Below are 18681 nucleotides of genomic sequence, written 5' to 3' on the forward strand. Positions count from 1 at the left end.
CTAACATTTCATACCTTTCTCGGCCTTTTGGCTTAGATCACACGATATATTAACTCTATTTTTTAAGGGAGAAGGCCTGTTAAGATAGCTTGCTATTTGGGCTTACGCGAGTCGCCCATGCGTTGCACTATTGCACGGGCCTGGCTCAACCCACCATTAACATAGTCCAATCTTTGCTGTCTGATCATACCAATTCTAAACTGGGATAAACATGAACTTTAATCAGTACCATTAGGCGTTACTACTACACCTGAAAAAGGTCTCTTCTTTGGGAAATCACATCTCTGTACGCTCAATTTTCTAGATCCCGCGCTGAATTAACATTGCAGATTTGGTTCCCCAAAAGAATTATGTTAATGAGTTTAAATGTTGGAGATGCCGACAATAACAAACTTGGATGTCTTTCTTACATGCTGTTGCCATAACAATATCAGAAAACTACATAAGTTACTGATTTGACTTGGGACAGTTGAACTTTAAATATTGTTACTAGTAGATCAGAGCATTGCAACTCTTACCTATGTGATGAGTGTGTCCTAAAAAGTGCTTTGATTTTCAAGTTATAATATATTCTCTCATATGATCATTATTTGCTGTACTGTTAACATTTGTTGTGAAAACATCATATTGCACCTATGTTTGGGGTTTTTTTGTATCCTTCTCGGTAACGAGCAGACCACATACGACTTTTCTCGTCTCCTGAAGCTCCTTATGAACCCCTTTTCACATTAAGACACAGTCAATGTTTCACCACAAACAGTAGATGGAAGTAAACTAGGACTTGTCTCAGCCATTCTTTGTCATGTGGGGATCGGATTCTCGGTACCTACTTTGCCTTATTCACTTGAGCAAAAGAGCAAGCGGACGCTTTGAATCACGGCCTACCAGGATGAGTGATTTTTTTGTTTTGCCTTCTGGCTTTTGTTGTTCATTTCTCCTCCACATATGGGGAAACTTAAGTAGTTAGATGATTTGATTTCAATTTAATATTTTATCAGAAAAATAAGTGATGGCTCAATCATACCCCCCCCCCCCCCCCCCATATCTTTTTTGACAAGGGATACAAACAATACTTATCTTCAAGATCTGTATGTATATTCTTGGTTTCTAAAACCCCATGCCGTATTAGCATTGATTTGTCTCGGATCATCATCTTGGTTTCATTTTCTTGACATGTAATTAGCCCTTTTTGAATTTTGACTTAGGGAGGAGAAGGTTCAATGGACTGGATAAGATCATTTGTGGGTGTAAATACAATATTTTCCTTTATGAGTAGGCTACAAAGACATACATCTTCATTACATATATTGTCTAAACAAGCACTTTGGTTCTTTCCTCTCACATCACTTCATATTTTCAACGAATTCAATTAAGGTTTTGTCTACTCTACTTTTATCTCACACACACAATGGCCTTTAGATGTGTTTCTCAGGACCAGATCTTAGATATGTTAGGTAAAACGACATTTTCATTTATTTAAGTTTCCTCATTAATAGCTCTTTCTGTCAAACTCTTTGTACGTTTGATTTAACCCTTTGAGAAGCTAAGACAAAACCCGTATCTCTCTCGTGAGACTAAATCCAAAAATAAAATAAAAAGCAAAATTTGGTGGGGGCAATTTTTTTGGAATTTGTCTACTCATTTTGCAGAATTTCAGATCTGTGTTTTTTCACTGAGCAAATTGTTATCTTCACTCTGTAATCATTTGTCACTCTTTGACTAAGGATCACTAAGGTGCAAGATGACATTGTGATCAAGAACTCAACAAGACATTAGATAAGTTTACAAATCTTTCTCACTCAGTAGAAATTACAAATAAAGAGAGATGAGACATTAAATTCTTTTTACTTTTACGCAATCACTGACTATACAGAAGAGATGACTGTGTGTGAGAAATGGAGCTGTTGCTGATCCTTCTTCGTGTTTCGAAACTCTTGGGTTTAGTAGTAGTCTCCATTGGAAATCTTGGGACATAACTCGGTTGTGTCTTGTTCATGCTGCTTCTTCTCTCTGAATCTCCAGAAACCCTAACAGATTTATGACTCTTGCAACTCAACAAGAAACCACCGCCTCCGCCGCCGCCGCTACTCGAATTCCGTCTCTGCGGTGCTGATGATTTAGCGGTGATAGGGATTCGTGGAATCTGAGAAGATCGGTTGCTTCTTCTTACAGGACTTGTTGCACATTCCGACATAACAGAGAAATCTGCTGCACTTGCTGTCACTATGCTCCACTCTACGCTTACTTCACTTGGAGCATAACACGTAGGTGAAGCTGGATCACTTCCTTGCCTCGTAAGAAAAGGTTTAGGTTTCCCTGTAAGGCTCTCTATCTCGAAAAGATCCGCGCTTGTATCACTCCCTTCACTTTTTTGGTCTTCCTCCTCTGTTCTTGATTCCCATGGACGCAATGCGAGTTTCTGTTGAACAACAATCCTCTTCTTCTCAATATTTATAGGAGATCCAAACACTTCAAGTGACTTCCTCTGCGATAACTCTTCTTGCTTCTGAATCCTGATCAGGTCTGACTTCATATTCGCAGAAGAAGTACTCATCTGATTCTCGATCTCCCTCTTTGTGAAAACAGAGATATTCGGATCAGAGCTTCTCTTCACCGAGATGCTCTCGTCGACATCTACTGAGTTACCATCAGAACATGCGCATTTACACCCCAGATTTGCGAGGAAACTCTTCTTATTATTACTCACCTTTTGAATCTGACCACTACTGTTGTTGTTGTTCTTCTCCTGCAAGGAACTGTTGCAGCTATTCACCAATTTGTTCTGAAGCAGCACGCTCTGACTATTCCAGCTTGATTCAGACCGGACACTCGGAGTTCCTGTAGATTTCTTCGCGCTCTGCTTTGAATCGACGATGATGGTTCTCTCAACTTCAGGGTTTGTCAGAGACAGAGACAGAACACTAGAGCCTTGGTCTGAATCCATGTCTCCATTGAAGTACTTCTCAGCTCCAAACACACCAATCTCTGGTTCTTCAGAAGCTTTCTTCGAAATTTTCTTCTCATCACCAAGCTCCTCTTCTTTTGGTTTCATGCTCACGCTTAGGGTTTTGCTGGGTTCCATGAGCTTCTTGGTTGTGACAACAGCATCTTCCTTGATGCTCAAGTAAGAAGAGGAAGAAGAAGGAGGAGGAGAAGAGAAAGGAACATAGAGACTGTGAGTACTGTTGTTATTCTTCATGAAATCAAAAGGTGTCTTTGGAGTTGAAGAAGATGATGTTAATGTCACCATTTCAAAAAAAAAAAAAAAAAAAAACTTTGTGGTGGCTTAATGTTTCTTTTTATTTCTTCTTGCTTGTGGATATGTGGAATTACGGTATAAATAGAGAAACAAGACGAAATGTTTGATAGCTGTTTTCTTTTCTTTCTCTGAAGCTAAAGTGTTATGACCTGATCAATGTGAGAGGGTTCCACATTGAGAGTTATCTGGCCAGTTGTGTGCGAACTGATTTATATATTTATTTGGATAAAAATGTTGGATGATGAATCTTTGTCAATCAATGGAGACTAGATAGATAGATTATAATGTTACACCGTGACCACTAAATAAAGGAATTAAAGTGGCAAAAATGACATGGTAATAGTACGATTGAGATTTATGATTACATGAACTAGTACTACTACTCATCTTGCAATTGGATCTCTTAAATTCTGGTCTATCCTTTAGGCTCTTTTTTTTTTTTTTTTGGTTAAAGAGGTTCCATAAAGCTTTTATAAACACTACTGTTTATAAACGACTAGAATTAGCAAGTAAACCATATATATTATATGCACGTACGACATATAAAACCACGATTATAACGCCGATTTAAACAGCATTACAGTATATTTTATGCATCTCCTATAACTTCTTTTCTACACGATATATAATTCACTTTATTAACACGCTATCTTATGCACCGGCCTAATTTGCATACTGTATTCATGTCCCAGTCCTTCAATACTTTGCTCTTAAAACAAAAAGTTCTTCATTTCTTTTTGTGTGTGTGTTTGTTAAAGGGCTGTCTTAATTAAGCCAAAAGTGATTAGCAATTTAGCATGTTTTGTAAGTTTGAAATAAAATAATACATTGTATAAAGATATAAAGTTATGAATCCATCATACGATTAACAATTTAACGACGAAAAATAAGTAAATGCGCATAATTAAAAGAAAATACTTGACTAGTACTAGATATGAATTTCACTCGAGGAACAAAAATACAAAAAATTGGAAGCACGAGGGATGTACGTATTTTGTTGCATGGAGAGATATTGACAAAGACCATCGAGTTGGGTTCTGTTAAATATATTAATATTTCATGTAATGATTTGACGTACACTCTATAATTTAGGTGCATAAATATTAGAAAATTCATAGGATCGTCGTATCTTGTGTGATATAATACATATCAAATAATTGTAATGTGTATAATATTCGTCAAATACATAAGGAGAATTAAATAAACTCAAACATAAAATCCATGTATCTGTCAATCAAGGAAATTGTGTAATGGAATTTATTAAATATGCGTATTAGTTGTAATAGTCGACATATGAATGGTAGCATTTTAAGCTTGACCCTACAGCATACGTGCTTGATTCTCGTTCTCAACTTTTTTTGTCCAACAGAAAAAAAAAAACTAACAAAAAGATGATCATTGTATGTAATTAGTAATTTCTTTTACCATTGCGTTAAAAAAGGTTTACAAGTAGCAACCACTTGCAAATATCAAAATTAATTATACCAATACATTAGGAACAATTACAGAATAAGGTATTTTTTTTTGGTTTCTTATGAGTTTAGGATGTTTAGTCCGTATTCTCAAAAACAGGCATTTATTGTGAAACTAAAATACGGTTTTAACCTTGCTCTAACTGCAACGCAATTAAAAATCAATAATATTTTTTTTTTTAACTTTTTTAAGAGTTTATCGGCCGGTCTCAACGTTTATCTGCCGGTGAGTGTTTGTCGACGTCTAATCAATGAAGGATCTGTAAGTGGAGGCATCTTCCTTTTGTTAGATTCATTACTCCATCCTCTTGCGTAATCTCGATTTTAAAGGTTTTAGAAGGAAAATGAGATTTCAATTCAACAACGATTACAAAGAATAATAGAAGGATTTCAAGCCTTTGTTTTGGGTATGTGATAATTGGCTCCGATTATTCTGAATGAATCAACAAATTTGGTTTCAACTTCTCCGATTAATATCCCAGATTTGTGAATGGCTTATAACTCTTAAGCTCATCATGTGAATTGCTTCAACATCTTCAAGTTTTCTTCGTTTAATTTTTCCTTGGGTTCACTGTGTATTAGTCCACTTATGGTTTAATTAGTGATGAGATCAGATGAACAATTTGGTGGTGATGATTCGGTTGCCCAAATTTAGTGTAAAGTTTTAGATGAGATTGAAAATTTTGATTCAATTAATCTTTATAATTAGAGCCCTTGGGTTCACTAGATAGTATCCCCTTAGGGTTTAGTTTTCTTCATCTAAAACAAAACAAATTGAATCTATTGAAATCTTTGGATCTGAGATGGTGTTGGTGAAACGATTTTTTTTGTTTTGGAGGCGAAGAAGTTGGTGTTGTTAGTGACGGAGATGGTGTTAATCGAGCGAGGAAGGTGGTGAGAAGAAGCCATGGTTGTGGGCAAAGGAAGCGCTGGTTTTATTTTTGTCTTCCTCTAGTTTTGATCGGCGAAGGAGAGATGGTTGAGAGAGGAGACAGAGGGCAAAGAAGTCAAATTTCTTCTCCAACAATGCCTAATCTCGCAAGTACGGGTAAAAATGCTTTATTTCAAAGTTTTAACTCACAAAATGCCTATTTCTATAAATATCCCCAATACGTTATGATCACCAATCTGAGCAATAATAACTAGGGGTGAACCTCTTCATTCACCCGCTTATAAAATAAAAAAAAATAAAATCTATATACATTATTATAAAATTAGAAATTTAAACCGTTCTTTTATAAACTCAAACCGATATATAATTTTGTTCTAATTGTAAAATTTAAACCCTAACCATTTCATTTGTAAACCCAAACCGATATATAATTTTGTTATAATTGTAAAATCTAAACCCTAACCATCTCATTTGTAAACCCAAACCGACATATAATTTCGTTCTAATTGTAAAATCTAAATCCTAACAATCTCATTTGTAAACTCAAACCGATATATAATTTTGTTCTAATTGTAAAATCTAAACCCTAACCACCGTATTTGTAAACCCAAACCGACATGTACTTTCGTTTTAATTATAAAATCTAAACCCTAATTCTCATTTATAAACCTAAACCGATATATAACTTCGTTTAATTGTAAAATCTAAACCAAGCCAATATTTAACTTTTTTTTTATTTTGTTTTGCTTTTTAATTTAGTTTTATTTATTTTAAAAATAAAATATTAGATAAAGAATTCTGATTGGTTGAGAGAAGAGAAAGTGAATAGAAACTAAAGGTGAACCTAATCATCTATTTATATGTGATATCACAATATCCTTTCTTAATGGTGGCTAGTTTATATTAGATTTTTGTTTTAATTTTCTTATCAGATTTATATAGCAAATCGAATGAGCGATGAAAATGAAATCAATCATGATTTTTACTACTAAGAAATGGTGATTGCCATTTATAATTACGACGACACAAACTTATTATAAAAGAAAATAAAAAACTCAGCTTATTTTATCAAAGTGAACCAACGCTCAACCTTGAACCTTCATGTCCACGTTATCACTTTTGTTCTCATCACAATCTATTCCAACAATCTTATCGTATGAGGTGTCAAAGTTATGTATGTCCATTGTAATCTGAAGGTTTGATGAAGTCAGAGACAAAGTTTTTGTTATGATAAGGTAAATGCTCTTACTGATCATCAATTCGTAGTTTATGTTGTAAAATACTGGATGGTGGATTCCATAACCGGCCATGTACAGCCCATATGTGTTTAGTGTCTACGGCCCATCGGCCTTATACTATTTCCTAGTCGGTTTTGTACCCTTCACTATATATATGTAACCTCGAGTTTATTCTATCAATAAGAACAAGAGAATTACTTCATTCGATTCTCTAGTTTACAACACGTTATCAGCACGATCGTTCTAAAGATCCAACTGAGTAAAACCCTAAAACCCTAACCGCCGTCGTTCACCCTTCTTCTTTCATCAAAACCCTAAACCGCCGTCGTTTCTCCTCTTTGTTCGAAACTAGTTCTTGTTCACGAGAAAACCTGTGCTCGTGATCAAGTTCCATCTGAAACCAGTTCGAGGTTCGCGGTTCCAGGACAAGTGCGGTACAAGAGCAGTACGTGAGCGGTACGTGAATCGGGACGTGAGCGGTACAAGGAGCGGTCCGAGATCTAATGCCGACGATGCGGTGTTATGGCTAATGATATTATCCTAACCGCCAGCGACCAAGAGGATTTCTTCGGTGAAGTTGCACCGACGACGTTTCCATTTATATTTACAACGGGAGGATATCGTCGTCGCTTCAGTGACATTGAAAACGGGAGACCGCCGGCTTCGAGATGGACGATAGAGATGTTGCTAAGTGTAGCGGTCGTGGAGAAAGGAGAGTATGTGATATGTTTGGAGGAATGGGGCAAAGGTGAGGTGGCTACGGAGTTGCCATGTAAACACAAGTATCACTTGGAGTGTGTGAAGAAGTGGTTGAAGATTCACGCCTCGTGTCCTCAGTGTAGATACAAGATGCCTCTTGAAGGTGAAGAAGTGGTGAAGAACGTTGGTACTAGCGTTGATGTTGATGTTGATTTTGATGTTGATGAAGATTTTATTGACTATTCTGATTCTGATTGAAACGAATGACTAATAGAGTAATGATCTTTTCAACTTACTATTGGGTTTTTTTTGGTGTGTTTTGTTTTATTTCTTAGTGGAGAAGTGAAATTTTCGTTTCGTTAAAGCATGGTTAGGATCTATTGGAATAAAGCCCATAATTGAGGATTGTAATAATTCCTTCAAAATTATTGTCGAAAATCATGGTTTTGAGCCAAACTCACAGTAAGGAAATGCTAACAAGATACTATATAGGAGAGTTTGAAGTCTCTAGAATGAAAGAAGGTTACACAAATAGTGAGAAATATTCAAAGCAACCGGACACAAAATGTTTCTGATTCACTAATCTAAGAACATGTGAATCATATTTACTCAAACCAAGTACATGCGGCCAATCATCGATTTTTATAGTCAATAAATATGCATCTTTCTCATGTTGTATACTTGGTAGCAACTTCCTTAATCAATCAAACAAAACATTTCCCCATCATAAACTTTAAAAAAAGGAAAAAAGCTCATGTCATACTTACAACTTTGTCAACTTCCACTCCCATTATGCAACATTAAGGCTGGACCAGTCCATAGGGTAATGGAGAATTGCGCCGTGAGAACCTGACAGGATCCATGGATGCCATCACCACATCCCAATAGGACATGCAACAAAATAACCATTCAGCCTAAAAGTCTAATATCTGTTAATGGCCAATTCAACAACATAAGATAGAAACCGAAAATGTAGTGTTTATCAATTATCATATAGTAAAGGACGGACTCTACTTCAGGATTTTGCTGGTAAAGGGTACATTTTCAAAACAGAGAAAATTTGAGGGCCTTTTTTGCAATAAATCCAATATCAAAACCCCTAACTACATGCTCCTCCGCCGCCAAATCCTAAACGCCCGAAGCCTAGTTTCGCCGCAAAAGTTTTGAACGCAAATCTTCGTCTTCTCCTTCATCAATCTAATTTAGGGTTATCCCTTGCAAAGTTTCTTCCTTTTTTTCTTTGAGCATTTACACTGTGAGTACTTGACAAAAACTACAATTGACTTATGTTTTTGGCTCTTTTTATTTGTGATCTAAATGAGAAGCAAATCATTATATCTTTCCTTTTTGGGTCACAATTGCAATGAGTTCAGCATATTGGAAAATAACCGTTGTAAAAAAAGCCAACTGTGCAATATACAAAAAAGAACTTTGAGTATTTTTATTTAACTTTTGTGAGGCTTTTACATCGGTTATTTTCCAATTCGGAATCTCAATATTTTCCAACGGCTAATTTTGTATATGGTACGATAAACAACCAAACGGCACCGTTTAAAGGCTTAGCGAGAGAGAGAAAAGTCTTATATTTTAACACCCGAGACGCTCCCCTTGTAAACATAAATTAAATTAAAGTTCTCTCTGCTCTCATCGTCTTCTTCCTTGAGAGGCGATTTGTTGATTTACTCCCGACGAAATCAAGTTCAAGAGAAGAATCAATCAATCTCTTGCGAGGAGAGATCCACAATCTCTAGATAAGTTCTCTTCGCTTATTTTATTTGAGGATTTCTGGATCTTTCTTTCTTTGCCTTTTTGATTTTCCCGTCTTAGGGTTTTCAAATTTCGATTGTATTGACTCTGTTTTGTTCTTTTCATCCTTTAGCGACGATCAATCACTTCCCAGTTCCCATGAAATCACCATCTCTAGGTAAGTTCGATTTGATCGTCGTTAGGGTTTTTTTTGGGGTCTAATCGCGATAAATAGCTTCGCAATCTCCAATAATTGATATCCGTCGGAATTGCTTCTTGAAAATTTCAGGGTTTTAGGGTTTTTATTTCTCCGTGTTTCATTCGGGGGATGAAGTCGATCAAGCCTTTGCCCGAGGGTGTTCATCACCCCAAGCGTTCTGGAATTATCATGTTTTGACATGACGGGGGTCGTGGAGGAACCCGTGATTCAACAGTCTCGATGCTGGTGCGACCAAGGTCCAATCAAATTCTCCCCTTCGACCAACAGGTTTCTATCTTCGTGGGTGTTGTTTCGTGCTCTGTCAAGGTTGTGGATGATGGTGAGTATAGCTCCACTATGATTACTTTTACCTCATGATTAAGTCCTAATTTGGAAATATATTTTACTGGTTTTGGTTTTCAGGATCAGGCGTTTCCAGAGATGATTTGGTTTTGTTGGGAAAAAGGTACAGTAAGTTGTGGCGATTTTTTTATGTTTGATGTACTGGTAAAGGCCACTTTCTTAGTTTTCTATTGATAAACTTATCTTAAGCAATCTGTGGAAACGTTTTCAGGATCAGGCGTTTCCAGAGATGATTTGGTTTTGTTGGGAAAAAGATACAGTAAGTTGTGGCGATTTTTTTATGTTTGATGTACTGGTAAAGGCCACTTTCTTAGTTTTCTATTGATAAACTTATCTTAAGCAATCTGTGGAAACAGCCACTTCAAAGTTTCATGTTTTGGAGTCAGCCAGTGAAAATTTTGGATTCCGTGGAGGGGCGTTAGCATTAGCTTCGATATCAGATACTCTCGTTACTGGAAATCAGGACAAAAGCTATTGGGAAGCCTAATGGTTATCCAAAGGTATGGGATGACTTTGATGCTACTCAATACTCCTACATAGTTTGTGTGGCGTTAGGTTATAATTATGGTTTTAAAGCAAAAATCTTACTTTCTTTAATTTTAGTATTTTCGGTTATTGGTTTTCAATGTTACGTGTATTGGGTTTCAAAATCGTTTACTCTGCCTATAGTTTTGTGTGTGTCTGTGTTCCTTATAGGTTTGGTTTTATCTTATGTATCATACGTTTTTGATTGCTTGCCAATTAACTAGTCTCACGTTCACTCATATGATGAGCTAGCTAGTCATAACTACAATTGTTATGTATTGGTATGCAATACTCGTTGTCTTGTTTCTATCGAGGTAATCTAAATTACCTCTCTGCTTGTCCTTGTCCCTAGTCACCTGAGCAAAAAATACAAATGCCTCGGTTTGGCTGAGGTAATTTAAATTACCTCTATGCTTTTCCCTGTCCCTTGAATGTATTCGGGTTCCTAGTCACCTGAGCAAAGAAAACAAATGCCTCGGTTTGGCTGAGGTAATTTAAATTACCTCTCTGCTTGTCCCTGTCCCTTGAATGTATTTGGGTTTCTAGTCACCTGAACAAAGAAACAAATGCCTCGGTTATTTGAGGTAATTTAAATTACGTGTCAGCTTGTCCCTTGTCCCTATCGGTATGATTGTCCCTGTCCCTTTGAATGCATACGGGTTTCTCGTCACCTGAGCAAAGAAAACAAATGCCTCGGTTTGGCTGAGGTAATTTAAATTACCTCTCTGCTTGTCCCTGTCCCTATCGGTTTAATTGTCCCTGTCTCTGGAATGAATTCGGGTTCCTAGTCACCTGAGCAAAGAAACAAATGCCTCAGTTTGGCTGAGGTAATTTTTAAATTACCTCTCTGCTTGTCCCTGCCCCTATCGATTTAATTGTCCCTGTCCCTTGAATGTATTCGGGTTCCTAGTCACCTGAGCAAAAAATACAAATGCCTCGGTTTGGCTGAGGTAATTTAAATTACCTCTATGCTTGTCCCTGTCCCTTGAATGTATCAGGTTCCTAGTCGCCTGAGCAAAGAAACAAATGCTTCGGTTTATTTGAGGTAATTTAAATTACCTCGCTGCTTGTCCCTGTCCCTTGAATGAATCAGGTTCCTAGTCGCCTGAGCAAAGAAACAAATGCCTCGGTTTAGCAGGTAATTTAAATTACCTCTCAGCTTGTCCCTGTCCCTATCGGTTTAATTGTCCCTGTCCCTTGAATGCATACGGGTTTCTCGTCACCTGAGCAAAGAAAACAAATGCCTCGGTTTGGCTGAGGTAATTTAAATTACCTCTCTGCTTGTCCCTGTCCCTTGAATGCATCAGGTTCCTAGTCCCTTGAGCAAAGAAACAAATGCCTCGGTTTAGCTGAGGTAATTTATTACCTCTCAGCTTGTCCCTGTCCCTATCGGTATGATTGTCCCTGTCCCTTTGAGTGCATACGGGTTTCTCGTCACCTGAGCAAAGAAAACAAGTGCCTCGGTTTGGCTGGGGTAATTTAAATTACCTCTCTGCTTGTCCCTGTCCCTATCGGTTTAATTGTCCCTGCCCCTTAATGTATTCGGTTCCTAGTCACCTGAGCAAAGAAAACAAATGCCTCGGTTTGGCCCTGTCCCTATCGGTTTGGTTGTCCCTGTCTCTATAATGCATTCAGGTTCCTAGTCACCTGGTGCTAAAAGCAAATGCCTCGGTTGTTGAGGTAATCTAAATTACCTCTTGGATTGTTCCTGGTCGTGATCTTTGATTAGCAAATGAAGCAGTCCCAAATCTTTAAACTGCTTGGGTTGCAGAAGTATGACATCCATGGAGCATGCGTGATCACGCTTACATTTAAACTGAGGTATGTGAATTTCTTGATATTCTACGTCTGAAAATCAGGTATGTGAATTTCTATTTCTTAAGGTTAATATTTTCTGTTGTTTATAAAATTCATTACCGTGTGTACCCATTCTCGACAAGTAGCAAACAAACTTACATAGGTCTTCTAACTCGCCTTTTTATCTTTCTTCGCATGCAGTTGTTCTCGGGTTTCTGAAGATCGTCATAAGAGTTTCAGGTTATTCTTTAGCTCCCTTTGCAGTTTGCATGCAGTTCTCGGGGTTTTTGTCTGTTTTCTTCAAGTGTAGACGTGTTAGGGTTTTTGTCTGTTTTCTTCAAGTGTAGCCGTGTTACCATGTAGATGACTAGGTGACAGGAATTTTATTTTTGAAGATCGTATAGCTGGTTGGGGTTGTCATTTCTATTTTGATTAATTTATATACGATGTTTACATTGTTGAAAGAGCAAACTATTTTTTCTCTAACTAGTGTGGAATGATTATTACCATGAGTGTTTTTTGTCTTTGTTGGTTCATATTTGATTCTTAGGGAAGCTTATATCTGAAATCTCTTTTGCATTTTTAAGCTGTGTTTGTTGGTTGTCTTGTTATTGTTGTATACACTTTGTTTGTTTGGGTTTTCCCAGTGATGACATGTCTACAATTGTTTGTCTTGGTAGGATCTTGTTTCCTGTATACAACTTCATATATTTAATTGTGTCAACCAAGCTTGATTAGAAAATCATTTATTTACATGCCGTGTGAGTGTACTATAGTTTCTTTTTTTTTTGTGTGTTTTCTTTAAGTGTAGCCGTGCTACCGCGTAGGTTACTATGTGATAATTCAGTTTATTCTCGAAGATCGGATAGCTGGTTGTGCTTGACATCTTTATTTTGATTAAATTATATTTGGTGTGCACATTGTTGAAAAAGCAAACTATGTATTCGCTGACTAGTGTAGAATGATTAGTACAATAAGTGTTGTCTGTGTTAGTTCATATTTCATTCTTAGAGAAGCTTATGTCTGAAATCTGTCAGGCTTTTCTTGATGTGATCCATCTGCTTTATGGAAAGATAGGAAGTTGTTGTGTGCAGCGATAAAGCTTTGCATGTTTGGATCTAGAGTGCATTGTCTCACTGTGATTCCTTATTCCAATTTAAAATATTGGGCTACCCTTTGCATCATGTAATTGATGAAACCATCTTGTTGTTAGTTACTTTCTCGGTTTTTGTCTCTTTTGTATTATCAGCTGTGTTGGTTGTCTTCTTGTTATTGTTATTGTTGTATGCCCTTGTTTGTCTGGGATTTCCCAGTGATGAAAATGTCTACAGTTTGGCTGTTTTTGTTCATTTTTCTTATCCTAGTCATGTATGTTTTAATGATATTGTGTGCTATGATCTGATAGATACATCGAGTTTGATGAAGGATCGTTTACAACTTTAAGAATATAACAACCCCCTCTCTCTCTTGCTGTAAGTGTGAACCACTATAAATAACCTACATAAGATTCAGATTAGGAGAAGAAATTATAACTCTGTTTTTTCTTAGTTCGTTATTGTTTGTTTGTTTTTTTTTCTTGTCGTCAGTTCGTTATTGTTTGTTGAAAAGATAAAATTCTCACACATATCTTCACTTATGTTTGAAAGATTTTGCAACCTTGCAAAATGTGAACAATTCATTATATGTTCAAACAAATACAATTAAAAAGTGGTATACACGTTTGAAAACCAAACATCTTAATTGTCTTAGTTGATTCTTAGAGAAGCTTATGTTTGTTGTTTACCCTTGTTTGTTTGCAATTTCGAAGTGATGATGATGTCCACAATTTGGCTGTATTGTTCATTTTTATGATATTGTGTGTTTCTATCATTTATGTTGTTCTTTTTATTTTATTGTGAATTTGTCTCTTTAACCTAATTTTTAGAAATAGGTACATCTGCTCTCGTAAGATAGTTATTTAAAACGTGTCTCACATAGCCTGCTTGTTACGGTTGAAGCTGAATAATGCATGAGTTCTTTTAGTTTTGTAAATCTTATGGCATCTGATTTGAGTGTGTTTCATGTTACTTATTCTTTCTTGGTCCTATTCTTGTTATGGTCTGACCTTGGTTATATGGGATTCAGCCAGAGGTGGATGCAGGTTTAGATGTTATTCCTGTTGCAATCATCATCATGTAAAGTTTGCTTGCACTCACTTTCTGATCAGTCTTATATCGCTGCTTCTATTGTTTGAGCTCTTAGAAGTTAGAGTTGACTGCTAAGTTTAAGCTTTTTTTTAACTTGCTATATACTAATGTTTTTTCGTTTAGTCAGTCAAATTTCCATGGAATACTGAGCTGGTGTTAATTTTAATATTTGGTAGGGTCTTGTTTCCTATATACAAAGATCACAACTACACATTTATTTGTGGCAATTGATCTTGATTAGAAAACATTTACTTACATGCAGTGTGAGTACAGAGTTTTTTTTTTAGTTTGGTGTGTTTCATTTAGTGTAAAGATCGTATAGCTGGTTATGCTTGACATTTCTGTATTGATTAAATTATGTTTGGTGTTCACATTGTTGAAATGTCTTCTCTGACTAGTGTAAAATGAGTGTCTTGTTGGTGTTGCTTCATATTTGATTATTAGAGAAGCTTATGTCTGAAATCTGTCATGCTTGTCTTGATGTGATCCATTCTTCTTATGGAAAGATATAAAGTTGTGTTATATCCATCCAGTGGTCGAACTATCTTACCAACATTAACTTGTTGTTTTTCGATGAACAACCAACCTCTCATAAAATTCAATCGTACGTGACACATCGACAAAACTAGTACAATCTCTAGTGGTCGAACTATCTTACCAACATTAACTTGTTGTTTTCCGATGAACAACCAACCTCATAAAATTCAATCGTACGTGTAGTGACACATCGACAAAACACACTATAACAATCTTCTATAAAATGTCGCTCTTCTTAAAGATAAAAGAAAACTTCTGTGAATGCTCTATTTCATTTGATATTGAATACAAATAGTATTAGTTTGTTCATTATTGGAAAGACTTACGACCTGATGAAGTAAACTTGGTCTAGCAAGAAATATGCGTCTTTTCTCATTTTCCTCCTTTATCCTCCTCTATTTTCCATGTTATCTTACCATAAAGCAAATCTTTTCTCATGATCAAGAGGAAAAACAAATTTACATGTCCAAATCATTATAACACGTACTACGTTTTTACTAAAAAGCAAGAGCAAAGGCTTGTTTTATGTAATTGGAAAAACGCACACTCAATTCAATATTATAAAAATAATGGCAAAAAGACTTGAAAACGATAACACTTGCTTAGCCCTTTAAATCCATGTTGTTCATTGTTAATTTGCAAAAACGGCTAACGTTTTAGAAAAACCCTCAAATGGCTCCATAATTGAGAATTGTAAAAATCCCTTCAAAATTATTGTCCAAAGTCATGGGTTTGAGTCAAACTCGCAGTAAGCAAATTCTACATAGGAGAGTTTGAAGGACTCTAGAATGAAAGAAGGTTGCACAAATAGTGAGAAATATTCAAAGCAACCGGACACAAAATGTTTCTGATTCACTAATCTAAGAAGATGTGAATCATATTTACTCAAACCAATTACATGCGGCCAATCATCAATTTTGTAGTCAATAAATACGCCTAGGCAACTTTCTTAATCATCTAGATTCTTAATCTTAACTACATATTTACATAATCTAACAAAACACTACTAACTTTGAAAGAAAGTAAAAATTCATATACACAAAAGCTCATGTCATGCTTACAACCTGACAGGATCCATGGATGTCAATGTCATAAAAGGACGGACTCTGCCTCACGGTTTTGCTGGTTAAGGGTAAATGTTTAAAACAGAGAAAATTTGAGGGCCTTTTTTTGCAATATTACCAATATCAAAACCCCTAACTACATGCTCCTCCGCCGCCAAATCCTAAACGGCCGAAGCCAAGTTTCGCCGCAAAAGTTTTGAACGCAAATCTTCGTCTTCTCCTTCATCAATCTAATTTAGGGTTTCCTTTATCCCTCGCAAAGTTTCTTCCTTTCTTCTCTTTCTAAGTCATTTCAATTACAATGACTACGATGCTCTGCAAGCAGTGCGACAACGAAGCCTTTGACGAAGGAGACGACGGGTTTATCTACTGCCAACGATGCGGTGTTATGGTTGATGATATAATCCAAACCGGCGTCGACGACGGAGATCTCATCGGTGAAGGTGGAGATACCCAAGGCGCAACGTATAACTTCGCACATCGCCGTATACCACACCTAATCACTCCTTCACAGCCTCGTTACACAGATGAAACAGTTCGTTACTCTCAGTTTCGATCTCAGCTCGAATCCTTGAGCCAAGTTCCCAAATCCGGACTCGAGAAGAAGGATTTGTTCCGTGAAGTGAAGAGAGAGCCTGAGAGCTATCCCGAGGATGAGCCTGGGGATTTTGGAGCAGAGCCTTTGAGTTACGAGGATTATTACGATGAGGCTAGAGATAGATATGTTAAAGCTTTTATGATGATGGTTACTTGTCAATGTGATGCTTTGGTTGACAAGTTCAATGTCACTCCTTTGATTGTTGGTTTGGTTGGACCTATCTGTTTACGTTACGTTGCTCTCTCTGGCGTCTACGATGATGATTGGGCTGATAACGCCATTCGTGACTCCGAGCGTCAATCAGAAGATGGTAAAGTTTCATACTTGATGTTGTGTTCATTCCAAATCTAGCATCAAGAAGAAGAGTTCTCTATTGTTTTGTGTGATTTTGTTTGTTACTAACTCTCATTCTTGTTGGTGTCTCGCAGGTGGTGAGTTGAAAGATGCTAAGCGGCCTAAAACACACAGAGCCGAGCCTCGTAACTTAGATGGTAAAAGAGCAGTGACGATATGGGTTGGTATGCTTAAAAAGACTCTGCCTTTATCGAGATCTTTGGCTATATCTTTCCTTGCTTGTCATAAAGCGGGAGCGACTGTTCTACCCACGGACATTGTGAGATGGGCACGGGAAGGAAAGCTTCCGTATTTGTCTTGTTTTCTTGAGATTCGTGAGAAAATGGGAGAGCGGTCAGCTGCGTGTCCTGTGAAAACGAGCATAATGGCTAGGCCTTTTCAGATTGTTTCTGCTCAGATATTAGAATCACGAGCTGCTTTGATTGCTGATTTGATAGGTTTACCTTTGCCTCCTGTGAATTTCTTTGGTATAGCTTCGAACTATCTAAAGCGTTTGTCTATTCCTGAGGACAAGATTTTTGATCTGGTGCGTCTTATACAGAACTGGTCAATGCCTCCAGAGTTATATCTATCTAAGAACGAGCTGAAGCTTCCTACCCGTGTGTGTGTCATGTCTATACTGATTGTAGCTATACGGATGCTTTATAACATTAATGGTTTTGGTGTATGGGAACGGAGTTTGGGGTTAGTTAATGCTAGTGAGGAGGATATCGTTTCTGACGAGTTTGATTCTCCGGTTCATGATGAGGATGTTTCAGAGACAAATTTGGCTGATGCAGAGTCATCGGATGTAACGAAAGCAACCAAATTTGATACAGAGGAGCTTCTTAAGAACCTTGAAGCGAAATATTATGAGGTCGCTGCTTCAGAAACCCTTGAATCCGAGAAGGATCTGTTGTCATATTTATCAATTGGGAAAAACGAGTTCTTCGCTGGTTTAGAAGAAGATTTACCTAATGATACATACAGAACTGTTGATAACTTGTGGAATAGTTATCCAAAAGACGAGGTAAGAATCTGCTTATAATAATATAATCTGAAGAAATTAGTTCTTTAAAAGGTTGCATATAAACTGTCTCTTTTGATGTAGGAATTAGATCGGTTTAGGACTCCATCCAAGAGGGGAAGAGATGGGGAAGATGATCTATCACTTAACCAACTTTCTATAGATGGTAGCAGTCCTTCAAGGAGAAACGAAAGTGTATCAATGGATACTGATCTATCTTCAGAACACCAAGTTTCATCATCACCGGAGAATCATCATCAAGAGGAGACAATAAAGGAGAGAGCTATAAAAAGACTAACTACAGACATGGGAGAGAACTTGTTCTGTTACATACCACCTCGTGTGAAGATAAAGAGACTAGACTATCTTCTATATGTGAGGAAAAAGGAAGATGGGGCATTGATATATGCGGCTCACGCGGATTACTACATTCTTTTGCGGGCTTGTGCTAAGGTTGCTGAGGTTGATGTTAGGAATATGCATAGAGGTGTGTTGAACTTTGAGAAGAGATTGGCTTGGATTGAGAAAAGGATAGATCAGGTTGTACATCTAACTCCACCTTTTATGAAATGTGACAACTGTTGTGATGGTGAGAATGTTGGTGAAGAACAAGATGATTCATACACTAACACATCAAGATGATACACTTTGTTCATAAATTTTTTTGTAATATGTTATATAGAAATATTTGTAACTTTATAAATCCAATTAATCCAATTTTTGTGGTAATAAGTCTCCTGTGTTCT

General features: G+C 36.9%; 2 protein-coding genes and 2 pseudogenes across 3 annotated transcripts; 3 read left to right on the plus strand and 1 right to left on the minus strand.

The window, feature by feature from the left end:
• Positions 1 to 10: 10 nt before the first annotated feature.
• On the plus strand, positions 11 to 154 carry LOC147945247 (U2 spliceosomal RNA; annotated as a pseudogene).
• A 1593-nt stretch (positions 155 to 1747) lies between these two features.
• Positions 1748 to 3485, minus strand: LOC147945248 (protein PHYTOCHROME KINASE SUBSTRATE 1 pseudogene; annotated as a pseudogene). The gene has a single exon (XR_015596434.1). The product of XR_015596434.1 is annotated as a protein PHYTOCHROME KINASE SUBSTRATE 1 pseudogene (transcript).
• A 3898-nt stretch (positions 3486 to 7383) lies between these two features.
• LOC147945249 (E3 ubiquitin-protein ligase MPSR1-like) lies at positions 7384 to 7818 on the plus strand. Its single transcript, XM_087509170.1, has one exon. It carries the CDS (start codon positions 7384 to 7386, stop codon positions 7816 to 7818), a length of 435 nt encoding a protein of 144 aa, XP_087365296.1.
• A 1354-nt stretch (positions 7819 to 9172) lies between these two features.
• On the plus strand, positions 9173 to 18667 carry LOC104779624 (TATA box-binding protein-associated factor RNA polymerase I subunit B-like). Its single transcript, XM_087509771.1, has 8 exons — positions 9173 to 9484; positions 9596 to 9845; positions 9929 to 9971; positions 10080 to 10127; positions 10225 to 10368; positions 15985 to 16885; positions 17004 to 17938; positions 18020 to 18667. The coding sequence occupies exons 6-8, from the start codon at positions 16279 to 16281 to the stop codon at positions 18575 to 18577; spliced, it is 2100 nt and encodes a 699-aa protein (XP_087365897.1). The 5' UTR covers positions 9173 to 9484; positions 9596 to 9845; positions 9929 to 9971; positions 10080 to 10127; positions 10225 to 10368; positions 15985 to 16278; the 3' UTR covers positions 18578 to 18667.
• The last annotated feature ends 14 nt before the right edge of the window (positions 18668 to 18681 follow it).

Source organism: Camelina sativa, chromosome 4 (genome assembly GCF_030686135.1).
Source record: "Camelina sativa cultivar CO46 ecotype springtype chromosome 4, ASM3068613v1".
Classification (NCBI taxonomy): domain Eukaryota; kingdom Viridiplantae; phylum Streptophyta; class Magnoliopsida; order Brassicales; family Brassicaceae; genus Camelina; species Camelina sativa.

What these genes read in the sequence shown, in the direction of transcription:
- LOC147945249 (XM_087509170.1), top strand. Translation starts at nt 7,384, where the DNA reads ATGGCTAATGATATTATCCTAACCGCCAGCGACCAAGAGGATTTCTTC.
- LOC104779624 (XM_087509771.1), top strand. Translation starts at nt 16,279, where the DNA reads ATGACTACGATGCTCTGCAAGCAGTGCGACAACGAAGCCTTTGACGAA. An exon ending in CGAGCGTCAATCAGAAGATG is followed by an intron (nt 16,886 to 17,003) that starts GTAAAGTTTCAT and finishes GGTGTCTCGCAG; the next exon opens with GTGGTGAGTTGAAAGATGCT. An exon ending in ATAGTTATCCAAAAGACGAG is followed by an intron (nt 17,939 to 18,019) that starts GTAAGAATCTGC and finishes CTTTTGATGTAG; the next exon opens with GAATTAGATCGGTTTAGGAC.